General features: G+C 25.1%; 2 protein-coding genes across 4 annotated transcripts; one reads left to right on the top strand and one right to left on the bottom strand.

The window, feature by feature from the left end:
* The first annotated feature begins 241 nt into the window (after positions 1-241).
* Positions 242-4,271, top strand: LOC130674362 (GTP-binding protein Rheb homolog). 2 transcript variants are annotated; one of them, XM_057479675.1, is made up of 5 exons: positions 277-386; positions 826-867; positions 970-1,234; positions 2,434-2,641; positions 4,011-4,271. In XM_057479675.1, exons 3-5 carry the CDS (start codon positions 1,114-1,116, stop codon positions 4,228-4,230), a joined length of 549 nt encoding a protein of 182 aa, XP_057335658.1. In that variant the 5' UTR covers positions 277-386; positions 826-867; positions 970-1,113; the 3' UTR covers positions 4,231-4,271. The 2 variants fall into 2 exon arrangements, with proteins under 2 accessions (XP_057335667.1, XP_057335658.1); XM_057479684.1 differs by lacking the exon at positions 826-867 and having other exon boundaries at positions 242-386.
* A 5,665-nt stretch (positions 4,272-9,936) lies between these two features.
* Positions 9,937-21,063, bottom strand: LOC130677453 (putative uncharacterized protein DDB_G0282133). Of its 2 annotated transcripts, none has more exons than XM_057484233.1 (5): positions 20,846-21,063; positions 18,014-18,130; positions 15,125-16,993; positions 14,901-15,066; positions 9,937-13,081 (listed from the first exon to the last, which is right to left on the bottom strand). In XM_057484233.1, exons 1-5 carry the CDS (start codon positions 20,885-20,887, stop codon positions 12,825-12,827), a joined length of 2,451 nt encoding a protein of 816 aa, XP_057340216.1. In that variant the 5' UTR covers positions 20,888-21,063; the 3' UTR covers positions 9,937-12,824. The 2 variants fall into 2 exon arrangements, with proteins under 2 accessions (XP_057340216.1, XP_057340208.1); XM_057484225.1 differs by lacking the exon at positions 20,846-21,063 and adding an exon at positions 18,378-18,771.
* Positions 21,064-21,312: the final 249 nt, after the last annotated feature.

Raw genomic sequence — 21,312 nt, forward strand, 5'->3', positions numbered from 1 at the left:
AAAATGAAAAATTCATTCGCGCGTTTTTCAAAAAAAATTTAAATGTTTAAAATTTAAAAATCGTCGGACATCTGCTACATTCACTTCAGTCATTAAAAATTAGCAGTTGTCGCTGCATTCACACTCATATATATATATATATATATATATATATATATATATATATATATATATATATATATGTATGTATAGCAAAATATACTCAATAAAATGAGTACAGTTTAACAGTTTAATATATACAGTATATAAATATATATTACGTATTGTGCGTATGAGTTAAAAATCATACGAACTTTAAGTTAATAAACTTATTGCGTTTTATTATTCATAATACCATTGTAATAATAATAATAACACTTATTATTATTATTATTATTTATCATAACGTAAGTAAATACAATAATAATAATAATCATATATTTATTTATATATTTAATATAAATAACGTCGCAATATATGACCTGTAATACTCAACCCTTTATTATTATTATCATTATTTTATCATAAATATATTTATATATATATATATATATTTTATACGTCATATATATATATATATATGACACCCACACCCGACCTTTGAACTCAAACTTTTTTTAAAAAATTCAAAAATTATTTTATTTAAATTTCCCTCTTGAAATTTAAAAAATTTGTTGTTTCAATTGTTTATATATTTTTGATACTAAAAATATATGATAAATATTTATAAGTATTTTTGAAAAAAAATTTATATAGAATTTTTTAAAATTTTTAGTGACTGCTTATATTTGATATATTTATTTATTAATTAATGTGCTTTAGAATTATTATTAATTCTAATTCTAGGCTATCAATAGGTCATGAACAGTACGTAATTTATTTATATATGTACGTACGTTTCATATTTTATTTTTTTTTCATAAATATTTATCTTTTTTTTTTATTATTAATAATAATGGATACTTATTTCTTTGTACTTTAAATTTATAGGGATAATTAGAGTATGGTCAAGTCTTTTTGGACAAATAATTTTGAATTTATTGGTGATAATAAAAATAAAATAAACATTTGTTTTAAAAATATTTTTAATTTGAGTGATTGTTTTAACGATAATATAAATAATAAAAAAATAAAATGCCACCGAAACAAAGGAAAATAGCAATTATGGGATATAGATCTGTTGGTAAATCCTCATTGAGTATACAGTTTGTTGAAGGACAGTTTGTTGATTCTTATGATCCAACAATTGAAAATAGTAAGTCTACTTTTTATTTTTTTTTATTTTATTATCTGGTATTTTTACGGTTTTATGACAACTGATCTCTGATAACTGATCCCACGACATTTGCAAGCAGAATTTTTATGATAACACGGAGTATTTCTTCTTTTTTTTTTTTTTTTTGTAGACTCGGAGATTATTCTCGTATTTTTTACAATTGCATGTCAACTGATCCCATGACAACTGATCCCACGACATTTATAATCTAAAATATCAAAATTATATCTAAGATTTTTTTTTATGTAAACAGAAAAATTTCTGGTATTTTTTACGATTCAATATCAACTGATCCCACGACAACTGATCCCATGACAACTGATCCCACTATATTTCTAAGTAAAATTTTTATGATAACACGGAGTATTTTTTTTTTTGTAGACTCAGACATTGTTCTAATATTTTTTATGATTCCATATCAACTGATCCCATGACAACTGACCCCACAATAACTGATCCCATGACAACTGATCCCACGATATTTATAATCTAAAATATCAAAATCATATCTAAGACTTTTTTTTATGTAAACAGAAAAATTTCTGGTACTTTTTACGATTCCATATCAATTGATCCCACGACGACTGATCCCCTGACAACTGATCCCACTATATTTCTAAGTAAAATTTTTATGATAACACGGAGTATTTCTTTCTTTTTTTTTTTTGTAGACTCAGACATTGTTCTAATATTTTTTATGATTCCATATCAACTGATCCCATGACAACTGACCCCACGATAACTGATCCCATGACAACTGATCCCACGATATTTATAATCTAAAATATCAAAATTATATCTAAGATTTTTTTTTATGTAAACAGAAAAATTTCTGGTATTTTTTACGATTCCATATCAACTGATCCCACGACAACTGATCCCACTATATTTCTAAGTAAAATTTTTATGATAACACGGAGTTTTTCCTTTTTGTTTTGTAGACTCAGACATTTTTCTCTTATTTTTTACAATTCCATATTAACTGATCCCATGACAATTGATCCCAACACACTTGAATTCCACAGATCAGGATATCATTTCTTTGTATATATTTTGGTTGTCTATATTACGGGATCACTTATCATGGGATCAATTAACGGCGCACTATTTTTTACACAATAAATTTAATTACTATTCCGGTTTCTACGTAAACTAATGTATGATAATTAAAATTACAGCATTTACTAAAAATACTCGGGTAAATAGTCAAGATTATGAAGTTAAATTAGTTGATACAGCTGGTCAAGATGAGTATAGTATATTTCCAACTCAATATTCCATGGATATACACGGATACGTTTTAGTTTATAGTATAACAAGTGCTAAAAGTTTCGAAGTTGTACAAATAATTTATGATAAATTATTGGATATCACTGGAAAAAATCAGTAAGTTATTTTTGTAAAACTTATCAGCAAATTATTGACACTAGGTTTTTTTTTTTTATCATAATTAGAGTTGATATTCTAATTTTTTGTATACATTGCCTTTATATTTTTACTTACAAAATCAATTTTTTGAAGACAGACAATTTTAAACTCCAATTATCTCAATAACTATTGACTTTTTGAAAAAAGTGTAAGACATCTTTTTTGTAGAGAATTTTAAACTTAACAAAAAAGGTCTCTTTTATTTTTTTGAAAAATTCAATATTTATAAAGATATTTCCAAAAAACTAATCATTAGTTTTTTGACAGTTTTTCTTGCGCATCCAATTCTTGAAATTTTAAACTCCGAATATCTCTACAACTATTGACTTTTTGAAAAAAGTGTAATATACCTTTTTTATAGAGAATTTTAAGCCCTATAAAAAAGGTCTCTTATATTTTTTTGAAAAATTCAATATTTATAAAGATATTTTCAAAAAACCAAACACTAGTTTTTTGACATCACGAGTTTTTCTGGCATATCTAATTTTTGAAATTTTAAACTCCAATTATCTCTACAAGTATTGACTTTTTGAAAAAAGTGTAAAATACCTTTTTTATACAAAATTTTAAGCCCTACAAAAAAGGTCTCTTATATTTTTTTGAAAAACTCGATATTTATAAAGATATTTCCAAAAAACCAATCTTTAGTTTTATAAGTTTTTCTTGTGTATCTAATTTTTGAAATTTTAAACTCCAAATATCTCTACAAGTATTGGCTTTTTGAAAAAAGTGTAAGACACCTTTTTTATAGAGAATTTGAAGCCCTACAAAAAAGGTCTCTTATATTTTTTTGAAAAATTCAATATTTATAAAGATATTTCCAAAAAACCAATCTTTAGTTTTTTGACAGTTTTTCTTGCGTATCTAATTTTTGAAATTTTAAACTCCAAATATCTCTACAACTATCGACTTTTTGAAAAAAGTGTAAGGAATCTTTTTTGTAGAGAATTTGGAACCCTACAAAAAAGGTCTCTTATATTTTTTTGAAAAATTCAATATTTATAAAGATATTTTCAAAAAACCAATCATTAGTTTTTTGACAGTTCTTCTTGTATCTAATTCTTAGAATTTTAAACTCCATTTATCTCTACAACTATTGACTTTTTGAAAAAAGTATAAGACACCTTTTTTATAGAGAATTTGAAGCCCTACAAAAAAGGTCTCTTATATTTTTTTGAAAAATTCAATATTCATAAAGATATTTACAAAAAACCAATCATACTTTTTTTTAATCAAATTTTCCTAATGATTCTCACCGGAAGTTCAACAATCGTGGGTTAAAATAATAAAAATTCAACAAATTAATAATTAAATTATTTAATTGCAGTGTCCCAATCGTTTTAGTCGGAAACAAAACAGATTTATATGTAGACAGAATGGTGACAACCGAACAGGGAAAAAAATTAGCCGATTCATGGCAAGCAGTTTTTTTGGAAACAAGCGCCAAACAAAATGAGTCTGTCGCCGATATATTTCATACACTACTAATGGAAATCGAAAAAGCCGACGGCAACGTTCAAGAAAAATCAAATTGTTTAATATCATAACTTTTAAATAAAAAAATAAATAAATTTATTATTCAATAATTTCTACTGTTACTTTTTTTCATTAAGATGCAATAATAATAATATCAATAATTATTATTATTTTTCCTCATAATTATTTTTTTAAAATTCATACTGCATTTAGCATTTATTTAAACCTTTATTATATTTTTTATTTCCGCTCTACATATTAAAATTTATTGTTATTTGTAAATAATTATATTGTAATTATAAATAAATAAATAAATAATTAATATGTAAAAATATACACTTTCATTTTTTAAATCAGCCCTCAGGAACCTTCAGCTTGGGTTCAAAAATCCTCCGCGGTCGCGCGCTTTCGTTCTTTGACTGCAAGTCAGAAGGTCTCGGGTTCGAGTCCGGTACTCGGCGCTAAATTTAAAAGGCTGATTTTTATTTAATTTATTAATTAGCAAAAGAGTAATTAATTTGTACCTGTAAAAAATTTTAATTATTAATGAGTTTAAAAAAAATTAACTAAAATTTTTTTTTGAACATAAGTAACATTTATTGAGGATAAACAATTTTACATTGAAAAAGGACACTTGGAATAGAGTTTAGCAGCCATTAGCAGGATTATTTTTCCTTATTATTTTTTATATATATCAAGATATACATAAACATTTAATTGAATAATTAATAATTAATGACTACATAAAAACTATCACTATTGTTAATTACTCGACTTAAAATAATTATCAATTATCAGCAGTCGTAAATTGCATCTAAACTTTTTTTTGCAATTACAATACTCGTAAATTTTTTAGTCAAAAATAAATAATTAAAAATAAAATTTTTTAAACGCAAGTCAAAATTTAATTAAAATTTCAGAAATTTTAAAGCGTTTAATTATTTTAATATTTTTAACTTGAGCACAAATATATGAGTATATATATATTTTTTTTTTGAGTATTTACTGCGTCGGCAATTGACTGTAGATCTATAAAGACTTAAATATATAATAAATATAAATAATTTAAATAAATAATTAGCAATTAAAGCAATTTTTTTAATTAATAATAATCATAACCAGCCTTTTCTATTATCATATAATTTGTCTATTAATTAATTGTTTATATATTTTTTTGTTAATTTGTTATATATTTATATATTAGAGTGTCTCAAAAAAATCGACTTTTTTTTTTTTCTTGAAGAACATTGAAAAATCGACAGAGTATCTCTAGACAAAGACCCTGTTAAAATATGAGACCTTAATATTAATATTTAAAGCTGGCGATTCACGATTTTATGTTTTCCATTTAAATAACATGGGAAAAAAAAAATTTTAATTTTGGAATTTTATACCTCGGCGATGGCTTATTGAACAGATATGTTCAGGATAGATTTTTGTAGGGAATTGAACGCTATACAAAAAAAGTCTCTTATCATTTTTTGATAAATCCATCTGTTGAAAAGTTATTGGAGCTCGAAGTCAAGTTAGAGTAAATTTCGAGATCTTTTTACTTTTCCGGCGAAACTATCGGACTTATCATAAAATGTCGTGAGATCTTTTTTGTAGACAATTTTATTTCCTACAAATTATCATTGATAAATTTTTTTCAAATTCTGCATTTTTTTCTAGTTGTTTCCATTTTAATGCCAAGCTCTTAAAATCGATCAGAACACTACTTTTTTAGAAGCTTGGTATTAAAATGGAAATAACTAGAAAAAAATGCAGAATTTGAAAAAAATTTATCAATGATAATTTGTAGGAAATAAAATTGTCTACAAAAAAGATCTCATGACATTTTATGATAAGTCCGATAGTTTCGCCGGAAAAGTAAAAAGTTCTCGAAATTTACTCTAACTTGACTTCGAGCTCCAATAACTTTTGAACAGATGGATTTATCAAAAAATGATAAGAGACTTTTTTTGTAGAGCGTTCAATTCCCTACAAAAATATATTCTGAACTTATCTGTTCAATAAGCCATCGCCGAGGTATAAAATTCCAAAATTAAAATTTTTTTTTTCCCATGTTATTTAAATGGAAAATATAAAATCGTGAATCGCCAGCTTTAAATATTAATATTAAGGTCTCATATTTTAACAGGGTCTTTGTCTAGAGATACTCTGTCGATTTTTCAATGTTCTTCAAGAAAAAAAAAAAATTCGATTTTTTTGAGACACTCTATTATATATATTTTAATAATGTCATATGTATTGTAAGAAGCACGGTAGGTACATTATTGACAATTTTTAATTATAATTAATTAAGACGGAGTAAGATTTTCATTATTTTATCATATATTTATTTAATGTGGTCTTTTAATTCTATCACTAATTTTAGGTACGTTTTTTTTATTTAACTTTTTTTGTAATCGTTGTCTGAGGACTCAAGGATCCGTACATTTTTTTTTTTTTTTTTTTTTTTGGATTAATTTTTTTTTAGTAAGCGATAGATTGGAAGTGGAAATTTTTTAACACAGCCTATATTTAATAAATATGAATAATTAATGATATTTTTTAAATATGATCACTTGGTTTTTTTTTTACTTGAGTATGAATTTTTAAAAATAAAATTTTCGTGAGTAATTTATTGGTATTTTAAAAATTCAAAAAATCGTTAAAATAAAATTTTTTTACGAAAATTTTGACAAGATAAAATTATAAAAATTAAAGTAAAGCAAAAATTTTTTATATTTTTATATAAAGATGAGATATGATGCAATTAACGCACGTTCGATCGAAATTATTTGTAAATAATTAGACAATTGATTGAAGAAAAAAGAAAACGTGCATTAATTTTTGAATATTAAATTTTGGTTAAAAAAAAAAAAAATTTTAATTTAAAAAAAGAGCGAAAAAAAATTAAAAATTGAGAATTTACATTCTCGATTAAGTTGATAAAAAAAAGTTATAAAATACTAGCAAAAAAAAAAAAAAAAAAGACTGAATTGACTAAAAGAAAAAAATAATAAATAAATTAACTAATTTTATTTACAGTTAATTGCTACGTGTTGTCAATTAATCTCAAAACACGTAAATTTATAAATTTGAATTTAAAATCTAAGTACTGAATAAAATAAATAAATATTTTATTTTAATTTTTTTAAAATTACTAAATAAATTAAATGATAATGACAATAATTGTTAATTAATTTAATAAAATTAATATTATTTGTTAAATTAATTATTAAAATAAATAAGGAAGGTAGCAGTTGTCTTCTGTCTTACTACTGATCGATTGTTTATTTCTAATTTCCATCACTGAACTATGAAGACTTTTTTGGGGGGTGGGAGGGGGGGGGGGGGGGTGGTACCATAGTTGAATTGGTGATGAAATTTCCTCTTATTTGAGTACCCACATCAATATGTTTCGATAAAGTCATTTTTGATCATCAATTCGCGGATAATTCGCGAGCTCGCGGATGACGAATAAATGACTTTATCAAAACATATTGATGTGGGTACTCAATCAACAAGAAATTTCATCACGAACTCAACTGTGATGACAATTTTTTTTTTTACTTAAATTCCAAAAAAAATAAATTACAATTTTATAATAATAGAAATTAAAAATAAGCAAAAATTGATCTGTAATAAATAAGAAACCGATACTTCCTCAAAGAAATTCAATTCTCATTGCAATTGCGATATTAATTTGATATGTAGCTAAAATTATCTATCGTTTTTCTATTGAAAAAAAAAATTAAATAATAAAATTTTAAAAAATTCGATAGTTAAGACTTACACGTGCTTCTTACCCTAAAAAATTCTAATTTGCACTAGACATTTCTCTATAGTAGACATCCATATATATAATTATTTTTGTTTCATATATATATTTATAATATGACAGTAGGATATTCAACGTTAATATAATTGTTAATTACTAATAAAATTACAGTATTAAATATTATTATTTTTTTTCAATACCAGACTTTTAAATTTCACATTGAGCCATCTAGGATGCGACTAAAGTGGAAGCCGAAGCTACCAAACATTTAATATTTATTTAATATTATTATTATATCAATCCATCCACTTTTTTTATTTACTTTCTATTCAATTAATCGATTAATATATTAATTAAATTTTCCATACAAATACATAAGTGTACTGATATATAAACATTTGTTTAGATATTTTTTTTTCTCGATCTATTAAAAAATTATTAAAAGCAGTTAGGATTTAAAATTATCAATAGTTTATTATTAAACAATTAAAACTTATTTGTCAAGTATATGAATAACAAATAATTGGTCGATGTAAGATTATTTTCGTTTTATGATTTTAATTGTTTAGTTATTTTTTTTTTTAATATAAAAAATTTTTACAGATATGCTTCGATTGAATCAATTTTATTTTTTTTTTTTTAATCAGCTATAATTCAATTTATTGTTGTAATTGATTATCAAATCTTTTATAATTATTTTTTAAAATCAATGATTAGTCTTTATATATTTTAAATATCTCAATATAATTCAATTAATTATTATTTTTAATCACAAGCTAAAATTCACTATTTATTATTTTTTTTAAAATTGATTTTAATCAATAAAATTAATTTGTTAATTTTAATTATCTGAGATAAAATAATCAGATATGATCATATAGTACCTATATGATCATATATGATCATACGTGACCATATATGACCGTACGAGATTATATATGATCTTGCATATCCATATATGACTACATATGATCATATATGACTACATGTAACCAGATGTGATCATATATGACTGCATATGATCATATGTGATCATATATGACTGCATATGATCATATGTGATCATATATGACTGCATATGATTGTAGATGACTACATATATGATCATAAATGGTCATATATGACTACATATGACTACAAATGATCATATATGACTGCATATGATTGTAGATGACTACATATATGATCATAAATGGTCATATATGACTACAAATGATCATATATGACTGCATATGATCATATGTGATCATATATGACTGCATATGATTGTAGATGACTACATATATGATCATAAATGGTCATATATGACTACATATGATCATATATGACTACAAATGATCATATATGACTGCATATGGCCACATGTGATCATATATGACTGCGTATGATCATAAATGGTCATATATGACTACAAATGATCATATATGACTGCATATGATCATATGTGATCATATATGACTGCATATGATTGTAGATGACTACATATATGATCATAAATGGTCATATATGACTACATATGACTACAAATGATCATATATGACTGCATATGATTGTAGATGACTACATATATGATCATAAATGGTCATATATGACTACATATGATCATATATGACTACAAATGATCATATATGACTGCATATGGCCACATGTGATCATATATGACTGCGTATGATCATAAATGGTCATATATGACTTCATATGATCATATATGACTACAAATGAGCATATATGACTGCATATGATTGTAAATGACCACATATATAATCATAAATGGTCATATATGATCCTAAATGGTCATATATGATCATAAATGGTCATATATGACTACATATGATCATATATGACTACAAATGATCATACATGACTACATATGACCATATATGACCTATATGATCATATCTGATAATTTTTATCTCAAATATTATAAATAATAATTGAGATTAAAAATAAAAATTTATTTCTTAAAATCCAATTTTTCATTAATAAAAATAATAAGTACTAAGGAGTATAATTCTATAATTATTTTTTTTTAATATTTTAATTGTATGATATAGTATCACATGCAATTGAATTTTTATTTAGGATTGTCGGACACATATTTATTATATTTTTATTCGATAAAATTGACTTTTACCGTCATTTAAATAAACAATATTAATAATTATATATATTTTTAAAAGCGAATCTTTCATTATTTTCCTATACAAGTGCATGAGAATCTAACACTCTGTGTCTCGTGCACCAAAAAAAAAATATTTAATGTTTATTATTATCATTTTTCTTAATATAAATAATAAGTACGTAATCTTGGACACGTCTTTTATCTATTCAATGCAGTCTAATCATCAGCTATCCATATCTCTACGCTCTAAATTCTCTATATTATTATTTTAATTAAATTATTAAGCTTTTTTATGAACGGAGTTGCCGATAAAATTTCAATTATTATTATAATTGTTTAATAATTATGTTTCGTTTATAACTATCTCAGGTCATTATATCGAATGATAATGTAATTAAGTAATACGATAATTGGATTTTTTTTTTTTTTTCAAATTTGGATTTTTAATTCGATGATTTGGTTAAAATTTTTGTTTAGGCTTTAAAGTTTAGTTGGCATTTAAAAGTTATCACAGTTAATAATAAACAGAAAATAATTTAATTAAACAAAATTTGATTGAGTTAATTAAAAAATTAATTAATTAAACAGATAAATTAATTTTTAAAATATAATTAGTAATGGACGAATGCAGGAAGGGCATTACAGGCAATTTTTTATTAAATAGGCATAGTAGCACATTAGCTTTAATTAATTAATTAATTAATTAATTAATTAATTAATAAATCTCGATCATTTTTTTCAGTAAAAAATCTACGAGAAAATTTTATTTATCAAAGTCAATAGGAAAACATCTACGTCATTCTAATTTTATTTTTTTTTAATTGTTTAATTAATATATTTTTTGTCAAGATAAGCCGGTGTAAATTTTTTTTTAATTAATTATTTTCTATTTAATAATTAATTAACAAAACAATTTTAGTCACTCGAAATTTTTTTTCCGGGTTAAAATATTCATATATAATCATATACATTTTAATGACCAGATATGATCATATATTAAATTATAATTACATATGATTAAGTCAGACAAATTTTTGTAGTCATATAAGAACATATATTTAATTACGATCAGATATGCTCATATATATTCAGATATGACCACATATGATCAGATATGGTCGTATGATCGAACCAGATATGACTTAGTATGGGCATATATGTTCAGATATGACTAAGTAGGGCCATATATGTTCAGATATGACTAAGTAGGGCCATATATGTTCAGATATGGTCAAGTATGACGATATATGATCATATAATTGAGTCTGATTACAAATGGTCGAGTCAGACAAGTTTTGTGATCATATAAGAACATATATTTAAAACTAATCATATGATCGAACCAGATATGACTAATTATAATCATATATGTTCAGATATGATCAACTATGACCATATATGTTCAGATATGACCAACTATGACCATATATGTTCAGATATGACCAACTATGACCATATATGTTCAGATATGACCAAGTAGGGCCATATATGTTCAGATATGGTCAAGTATGACCATATATGATCATATATTCGAGTCTGATTATACATGGTCAAATCATACAAGTTTTGTGATCATATAAGAACATATATTTAAAAATGATCATATGATCGAACCAGATTTGACTAATTATAATCATATATGTTCAGATATGACCAACTATGACTTTATATGTTCAGATATGACCAAGTAGGGCCATATATGTTCAGATATGGTCAAGCATGACCATATATGATCATATATTCGAGTCTGATTATACATGGTCAAGTCAGACAAGTTTTATGATCATATAAGAACATATATTTAAAAATGATCATATGACCAGATATGACTAATTATGATCATATATGTTCAGATATGACCAACTATGACCATATAAGTTTGGATATGACCATATATGACCTTACATGATTAAGTCAGATATTAAGAAGTAGAATTGTATATGAGATCATATATATTTAAGTATGACTATACATGATTGTCAGATATGACCATATATGATCAAGTCAGGTGATTAAGTACAGTCATATACGATCATATATATGTAAGTATTACCATATATGATCAGATATGGTCATATATATTTCAATACGATCATATATGAATATTTAAACCCAGAAATGAAATAAAAAAAAACCTAATAACGGAATTTCTAGCGTTATTAAAAATCTAAGACGGGTCACACCACATACACACGTGAGGAAGGCCACATTAAACTATTCTATAGAGACAACATCATTATAATAATAATAATTATCATTATTATTACTAAATATAATTTTCCTTTTGCTAAGTAGCAAAAAAACTACTCTCTAATAGCCATTTATTTTAAATATTTTATGTTTATTAATTAACTAAAGCCATTTACTTTCGTTTTTTTTTTTTTTTAAATTAACTATCATTGATTACTGATTATAAAAATCCATGGGGATTTTTTTTGTTTATTCTGGAAGATTTTATTGTGCAGTTTTAATTAATTGTTTAAGTAATTCAGATGCTCATTAGCACCATTAACTAATACTTGATTGAGGTATTGTAGACTGAAGAATTAAATAAAAGTGTTTATATTTATTAATTAATCAAATTAATTTAATTAAACACTGTTCCCAATATGGACGCAATTGTGAGCAGATTGTTGCAATTTAACAGACATTGTAAAGAAGAATTGAGCTTTTTTTTTTTTGTTATCGTTGATATTTTTGTTAATTATTATTAATAAAATGTGAATATATATTTTTTTTGTTCATTGTTGCTATTGTTTGTAATTAAATTTAATTTGCTAAGTCGTAATAGGTGATGATGTACAATTACCGTCAGCTGCCGGTGATGTTGTTGATATTGATGACACTGAAGATACTGCTGTTGATGATTCTTTAGTAATTATTCCAAGTATTACGTCACTTGAAGTTTCGATTATTTTTTTTTCTATGTCTTTATTTTGTAGTAAAGTTGACTGCATTGCATTGAACATTGCGGTGCGCGCCAAACGTGCTGCCCGTGTTAATTCACGGATACTTTCTGCTAAAATTATTATATCTAAAAAAAAAAATTTATTATTAAAAATCAGAGATGGGCAAAATAGGATTTAATAAATACTGAGTATTTGTAAAATTTGACTTGAAACCCAAATTAATTATTGGTACGTGTCTAAAAAATACTTATCCTCAAAAATATAAAAAGTACTAAATAGTTTGTAACTTAGTATTTTTTACGATTTATCTATACTAGACTGGGCCAAAAAAATTGACTATTTTTTTTTTTAACGATACTGTGAAAATATTATTTGGGATGACAAAAAAAAATTATTGTGAAAATTTGAGCCCTTAATATTGAAATTGAGAGGTGTATCATCGCAATTTTTGATTTTTTTTTAATGAGCGGGTTTTTGTCTCATAACTCTCAAACCATCGAGATAATCGAAATCGACTTGGATACATTTTTTGAAGAAAATTTAATGCTCTACAAAAAAGGTCTGATTGAATTTTTTCGTCAGTTCAATCGTTTCCTTATAATCATGCTTTGAACATTGGTATGATTTTAAAATTTGATTGTTCAACTTTTGAATTTTGTAATATATGTAAAAATAAGTTTCTGGAAAAAACCAATCAATATTCTTAAAGGAAATTTAATGCTCTACAAAAAAGGTCTCTTAACAATTTTCGCTAAATTCACTCCTTCAAAAGTTATTCAAGATTATTAAAGTCGTTTTACTTAACTTCAACCTTGAATAACTTTTGAGTTTTTAATTATTTTTTGTTAGAAATACCAATGATCTAGTACTTAAATGCAACTTTTAATCTCAGCACAAATGTACTTAGTACTTGAACCATTCTATGAGTACAAAAGTATTTTTATTTAGTTGAAAAATAAAATACTAAATACTATTGTATTTAGTACTAGGAAAAATTAAAAGTATTTGTAATTAGATAATAAATAAAATACTAAGTACTTTGGTATGTCGTATTTAGTACTTGTTCGAAATACTAATTACTTGTATATTTTGACTCTACAAAAAAAAATTATTATATCGCGTGCCAAATGCCAAAAGGGCGTATAATTTTTTTTTTTTTGTGCCAATCGTTTTGAAAACATGTTCTAAGCCTAAAAATGAAAAAAAAAATTTCCAAAGCCAAAAGAGCGTATGTCTCAAGTTATACGCCCTTTTGGCTTTAGGGAATTGAAAATTTAGTGATCTAAAGCCAAAAAGGCGTATAATTTTTTTTGGTAGTAGTCGACTTTTAATTGTATTTAAAGTTTAAAAATAAGATTGAATATTTCAAATTTAAAATATTTTATTATTAAACTAGTAAAACTAGAAACAAATTATATTTAATTTAAAATTTTATAAAGATAATAATTAAAATTTTTCAAAATTAAAAGAGAAGAGAAACAACTTATATTTAATTATAATTTTTAAAAAATTTATTTGTTTACTTGATAATACGGAATTTCTATTCGAAATTTCGAAAAATTTTGATTTTTTTTTATACGCTCTTTTGGCTTTAGACCGACAATTTCCTAAAGCCAAAAGGGCGTATATCTTAAGATACGCCCTTTTGGCGTTAGTACGTCAAAAAATTTTTTTTTGCAGATCTTTACGTTTCGAGCGATTCTAAAAAGAATGGCAAAAAAAATTTTTTTATACGCCCTTTTGGCATGGAACCCTATCTAACTGCTGTAATACGCCCTTTTGGCATTTGGCACGCGATATATCAAAGTATTTATTACTTAATTAGTACTTAAAATACAAATGTACTTAAGTACGCCCATCACTGTTAAAAATAAATAATAGAGTAAAAGTGTGGGAAATTTAAAAATCAAAATCCTGAATAATTAAAAAAATTAAAATAGGAACCTTTGTCATCATGAATGGGACTGCAATGTGGATTTTCTTTTTGACGTTTAGTTGCGTGAGTAATTTCTTTTTTACGGCATTCCTGGACAAATTTAATTGACTCAAGCCAGAATTCCATCGCCTTGTGTACTCTTTCATTCATAGTCACACCCCGCAAGTGCTCCATCTACAAAAAAAATTAATTAATTAACGTCCAAGTCCCAAGCCTGCACCAAAAAAATTACCTTGGCAATAAGAGTAATAACTCGCGCATGTTCTCTCAAGTGATCAATGATGAGTCTGTCAGCTCTCGATGGATTACCCTGAAGTCTAGGTACCGGGATATTGTTAGCGCTGGTGACCCTTTTGCCTGGAAAATGAGCAGCCAGTCCGGCTTCGCATTTTTTTCTTTCTTTCTCCAATTGCTTGAACTGATCGAATGTCTGCTCCAATCTTAGATGCAGAATACTCGACGCACCAGCACGTCTTGCTTTGATACCACGGAGTCCAATCGCACCAGCATTCAGTATCGGCTGGACCAAAGGCACCGGCAGCATCGACGGATAGACACCGACACCAACACCAACACCTGTACCAGTTCCAGTTCCAGCTGCACTGGCTCCAGGATTACCACCGCCATTAGCTCTAATTAATCTGGCATTCATCAGCATGTCCGGCATTCTCATTGGCTGGGACTGTTGCTGCTGCTGCTGCTGCTTGATAATTGAGTGCAATAAATTAGGATCAGCATTACGCAATTGCGCTGCTAAATTACTATAATTTATTGATCCAATAGCAGAGGTATCAGTTCTCGTGTCATAATTATGATTGTTCAGTGATTTTGATCCATTTGTCTGGTAGCAGTTGTTGTTATTTATCATCGATAGCGAAGTATTTATTGTAGAATTTGTTTTGTAATCATAATTATTGGCAGTGTAACGTTGCTGATAATTTTGATCGACATTCAATGGATAATTATATTTATTTAATTGGTCCATTATTATTGGTTGTGATTGTTGTCCATTAACACGCGGTGTCACGCGATACTGATAGCAATTTAATCCTTGATTTGAATTATTTTGATGTCCGGGTAACTGATTATGATTATTTTGTAAGCTCTGGTAGTTAAATAATTGATTATTTTTGTTATTATGATTATCATTTAATTTAATTGATGATGGCGTCAACATTTTAATTAATGTGTCATCTATTTTTTGATTAACTGCCATTGATTTAGCATCATTTTCATGATAATTGTTTATGTAATCAGCAGAATGTCCTTTGTAATCATAATCGTAAGCTTTGAATCCAGTGGCAGACATCAGCGATGATGCTGATGATGAATTTTGTGAATTAGCAGCATCGTCGTACCGATATCCTGATGAATAGCTGCTGTAATCTGGTGATAAATGTTGATTTTGCAGGGGAGAGTTTGACAGAAATCCTGAGTCGGTTGAGAAATCGGTCATGGCTGAGTTGGAACGATTGTAGGGTTGATTTGTTGAGTTGAAGTCCTGGATGTTTATCAGCGACGGCTGCTGATGGTTCAATTCTTGATGATCCTGATGAATTGACGGGGAAATTGGGTTGTAATTTAAATCGTGGGATGGAAACTGTTGATGGCTGTCGAATATGTCATCAAAATCTGTCCAGGTTTGATGGCCTGGCTGCTGGTACTGAGGTTGAGGTTGGAGTTGATGCTGAGGTTGTAAATCAGTAAATTTTTTTGATATCAAATCATTTACCGAGTAGGCCATCCCTAGATCGTTGTATGCCGGTGATAAATTTTTGTATTTGTTGTTATTTAAATAAAATGTGTCTTGAGAAACTAAATCGTTTATGCAAAGTGACTCCAAATTTGAATATATATCAAATATATCACGATTGTCTTTAATTGTTTGGGCTGACTGATGATTTTTTATGAATTCTTCATGTTGTAAATCGTAACTTTTGTAATACGAGTGATTTTGTGATTTTATTTGATCGATGTCGTATTGATTTACGTTGTAATTATTGTTGATCGGCTTGTCTGGTATTGGATCATCGTCCAATACTTTTGACACCAGGTCATTGACCATCGAATTGTTGAGATCTTGGGTCTCTTCATCTTCCATCTTAAATATCATCGCAATAAATAATTTGTTGATAACACCGGCACACAAAAAAAAATAAGTTCTCTGTACTTTTGACGGGAGCGATTTATTCCCATGTATTTTGACCCGCTGAATCCGAATCCGAGGTCCGTTTAACCCGTACACCCTCAGATTTTTAGAAAACTTTAAAAAACCTCAAAAATACACAAAAATCGACCGTTTTTTAAATTTATAAATTTTTTTAACCCTAACTAAGCATGATTTTTATGTATTTCGGTCCTCCACATACTAACCTGAAGTTTATTTAAAACATTAGCCATTTAAAGTCTGAGTAAATTCCAAAAAACCCCAAAAAATTGCAAAAAAGCAAAAAAATTCTTAGTATTGTGATGAAAAAAATTTTATAGGGCTAAATAAATAATTATTTTCATGTATGTTTATCTGTCACATATAATTCTCAAACATCCATGGCTCAGATATCTCTAAAATTTTAAATAAATGTCAAAAATTCCCAAAAAATCGAAAAAAATAAAATTTGGTATAACAAAAATCAATTTTTAAATCGAAATAAATAAAAGAAATCATATTGTTCGATCTGTGATATATATATAAAAAATATTTTGGCCTAAAACATAAAAAAATTTTAATATGCTTAAAAAAATTTTTTTCATCACAATACTAAGAATTTTTTTGCTTTTTTGCAATTTTTTGGGGTTTTTTGGAATTTACTCAGACTTTAAATGGCTAATGTTTTAAATAAACTTCAGGTTAGTATGTGGAGGACCGAAATACATAAAAATCATGCTTAGTTAGGGTTAAAAAAATTTATAAATTTAAAAAACGGTCGATTTTTGTGTATTTTTGAGGTTTTTTAAAGTTTTCTAAAAATCTGAGGGTGTACGGGTTAAACGGACCTCGGATTCAGATTCAGCGGGTCAAAATACATGGGAATAAATCGGTCCCGTCAAAAGTACAGAGAACTTATTTTTTTTTGTGTGCCGGTGTAATTTTAAAAATGTTTTAATTAAAATCTTTACTCACTTTGTGATTTTTATTCCGACTCATTAAATCGTAATTCCATGGGTTGTATTCCCGGCATCTAGTGGGATCTGATATGCTATTGGTTACTGATGTGTCGTACATATTGATATCACTTAACTAAAAAAAATAAATGATAATTAATAATTTGAAAAAACGAAGTTAATAATTTTTGAATTTAGAAACGATAAATTGCAAAAAAAAATTTTTGAAAAAATGCACTTGTAGAAAATTTCCAAACCTACAAGTGCATTTTTTTATTTTTTTTTTTTACACTTTGTTTAAAAAAATCGTAAAGTTTTAATTGTCCAAGATCATTAAATTAAAATGTTTAATTAATAAAAAAATATATGAATTATTTTTCTACCTTCTCATTGGTATTATTTCCAATTGACGTTAAATTTAGTACCTTGGAGAGAGCCATTGTATCAAAAATTAATAAACTTTAAGTCATTTTTACTAAACGTCAACGACTCACGGCTGACGGCTACTCATTTAAAAAATTAATTATCATATTTTTGACAGACTATCATAGTTATGTATAAATATGTATGTATATACATATAGATGTTTTTTTTTATTGTGGGTCTACGTGTGTGTTGAATTGTAACTGAATTGCGTTGGTGTTGATTTCGCGACTCATATCACCAGACAACTCAGTCGACGTCGGCTCTAGACTCTTGTGCGCCTGACCCTCTTCCCTCTCTTTTATTTTACGGATTTATGTTTTGGTTTTTTATTTTTTTATTCACTTACTATATATTTTAATAATATTTATAATGATCCAGAAGTTAACAGACAAAAATTTTTTTATTTTTTTATCACCAAATGAATTACAAAAATAAAAAAAAATAAAAATAGAAAATTTTAAAAACTGTAGGTGCAATTTTTGAATTTTTTTTTTTTTATGATTTACTATTTAAAAAAAAATTCAAAAATTTTTAAATGTCGGCTAACTTCAGGATCATTATTTCTACTGTCATAATTATTTAAATAAATTTCTATTTTTTTTTAATTTTATTAATCCGGTTTTTTTAATTAATTATTTTTTTTAATTTATTGGTATTAATTAAAATAATAATTAATTATTTATGGTAATAAATTAAGTAGAAAATAAAACGGGGCAATTTGGTACGGAATTTTTTTACAAGCGGTTTTTATTTATTTAAATTTAATAAAAATAATTTTTAAATTTGGCGCGCGTTTTTTAAATTATTTAAATTTAGTAATTTTATTTAAATTAAATTATTTAAAAAACTAATTGTTTTTTTTTTATTGGTAATTTAAAATTTTTTCATTTTTTTTTCAAATTTAAAAAACTGTAGGTGCAATTCTTTCATTTTTTTTTTTTATGATTTACTATTTAAAAAAAAAATTCAAAAATTATTTTTATTTATTTAAATTTAATAAAAATAATTTTTGAATTTGGCGCGCAATTTTTTAAATTATTTAAATTTAGTATTTTATTTAAATTAAATTATTTAAAAAACTAATTGTTTTTTTTTTATTGATAATTTAAAATTTTTTCATTTTTTTTTCAAATTTAAAAAACTGTAGGTGCAATTCTTTCATTTTTTTTTTTTATGATTTACTATTTAAAAAAAAAATTCAAAAATTATTTTTATTTATTTAAATTTAATAAAAATAATTTTTGAATTTGGCGCGCAATTTTTTAAATTATTTAAATTTAGTATTTTATTTAAATTAAATTATTTAAAAAACTAATTGTTTTTTTTTTATTGGTAATTTAAAATTTTTTCATTTTTTTTTCAAATTTAAAAAACTGTAGGTGCAATTCTTTCAGTTTTTTTTTTTATGATTTACTATTTAAAAAAAAAATTCAAAAATTATTTTTATTTATTTAAATTTAATAAAAATAATTTTTGAATTTGGCGCGCAATTTTTTAAATTATTCAAATTTAGTATTTTATTTAAATTAAATTATTTAAAAAACTGTAATTGTTTTTTTTTATTGATAATTTAAAATTTTTTGATTTTTTTTTCAAATTTAAAAAACTGTAGGTGCAATTCTTTCATTTTTTTTTTTTATGATTTGCTATTTAAAAAAAAAATTAAAAAATTATTTTTATTTATTTAAATTTACTAAAAATAATTTTTGAATTTGGCGCGTATTTTAAATTATTTAAATTTAGTATTTTATTTAAATTAAATTATTTAAAAAACTGTAATTGTTTTTTTTTTTTATTGATAATTTAAAATTTTATTTGTTAAAAAAAAAATGATATATTTTATTAATTGTTATTCAATTATTATTTCCGAGTAATTGGAGAAAAAAATTGAGACAAAAAAAAAAACAAATACCAGAGACACGAATTATTTTTTATTTGTTGTCAATTCTCAGAATTTACTATTCTACTTACTCTATAACGTACACTTTCTACCTAGAACTCGATCATACTTTTTTTCCCTTTAAAAAATCTCACTCTTTTTTTTATGATCCTGAAGTTAACAATCAGAAATTTTCGGATTTTTATTTTCAATACATCGAATACGAAAATAAAAAAACTAAAAAAATTCACATGTAGAAAATTTAAAAAACTCAGTGCAATTTTTTCAAATATTTTTTTTTTATGATTTGTCGAGTTTAAAAAAATCTAAAAATTATCAGACGTCGGCTAACGTCAGTATCATTTTTTTTTTTAAATTTTTCCCACAAAAAAGATTATAAAGATAAATCTTAAATGTAATTAACACAAACTAATTAATTATTTAACTTCATAAATAAATTAAGTATTTAATTAATAAAAAAATCAAATTTCCCGCGGGATTTTAAAAATAAAAAATATTTGGGTTTAAATTAAAAAAATTACTTACGTTCATAATAAAAACTCCGTTTTTGTTGATAACTTTCACCATCGACGTAAAAATATTTTATCGATTTTTAAAATTAACTCAATATATTATTTGAAGTTTAATTAAAAAACTAAATAATTATTAATTAAAAAAAAACTATTGAGAAATTTAAATAATTAAAATATAATTTACTACAACTGTAATAATTAAAAGAGTGACTCGGACTGATGTGTAATTTATGACAGACAAGAGTCGACTGACTTGAAAACCGGATAAAAAAAACAATAGAATTTTGGCGGCCGGAAATTTTAACTCAGCGCCATTTTGAATGCGCAGTTAATTCTGCGCAGCGCGCGCTGTTCTATTACCGCGCAATGGCGGCAATTAATTTCTAATTTGAATTTCACTTTTAACTTTCCATTGAAATTAATAAAAAAAAATATATATGAGTACAATAAATAAAATAATTTATTTTAATTAAATTTATT

The sequence above is a fragment of the Microplitis mediator genome, chromosome 1, assembly GCF_029852145.1.
Source record: "Microplitis mediator isolate UGA2020A chromosome 1, iyMicMedi2.1, whole genome shotgun sequence".
Lineage (NCBI taxonomy): Eukaryota > Metazoa > Arthropoda > Insecta > Hymenoptera > Braconidae > Microplitis > Microplitis mediator.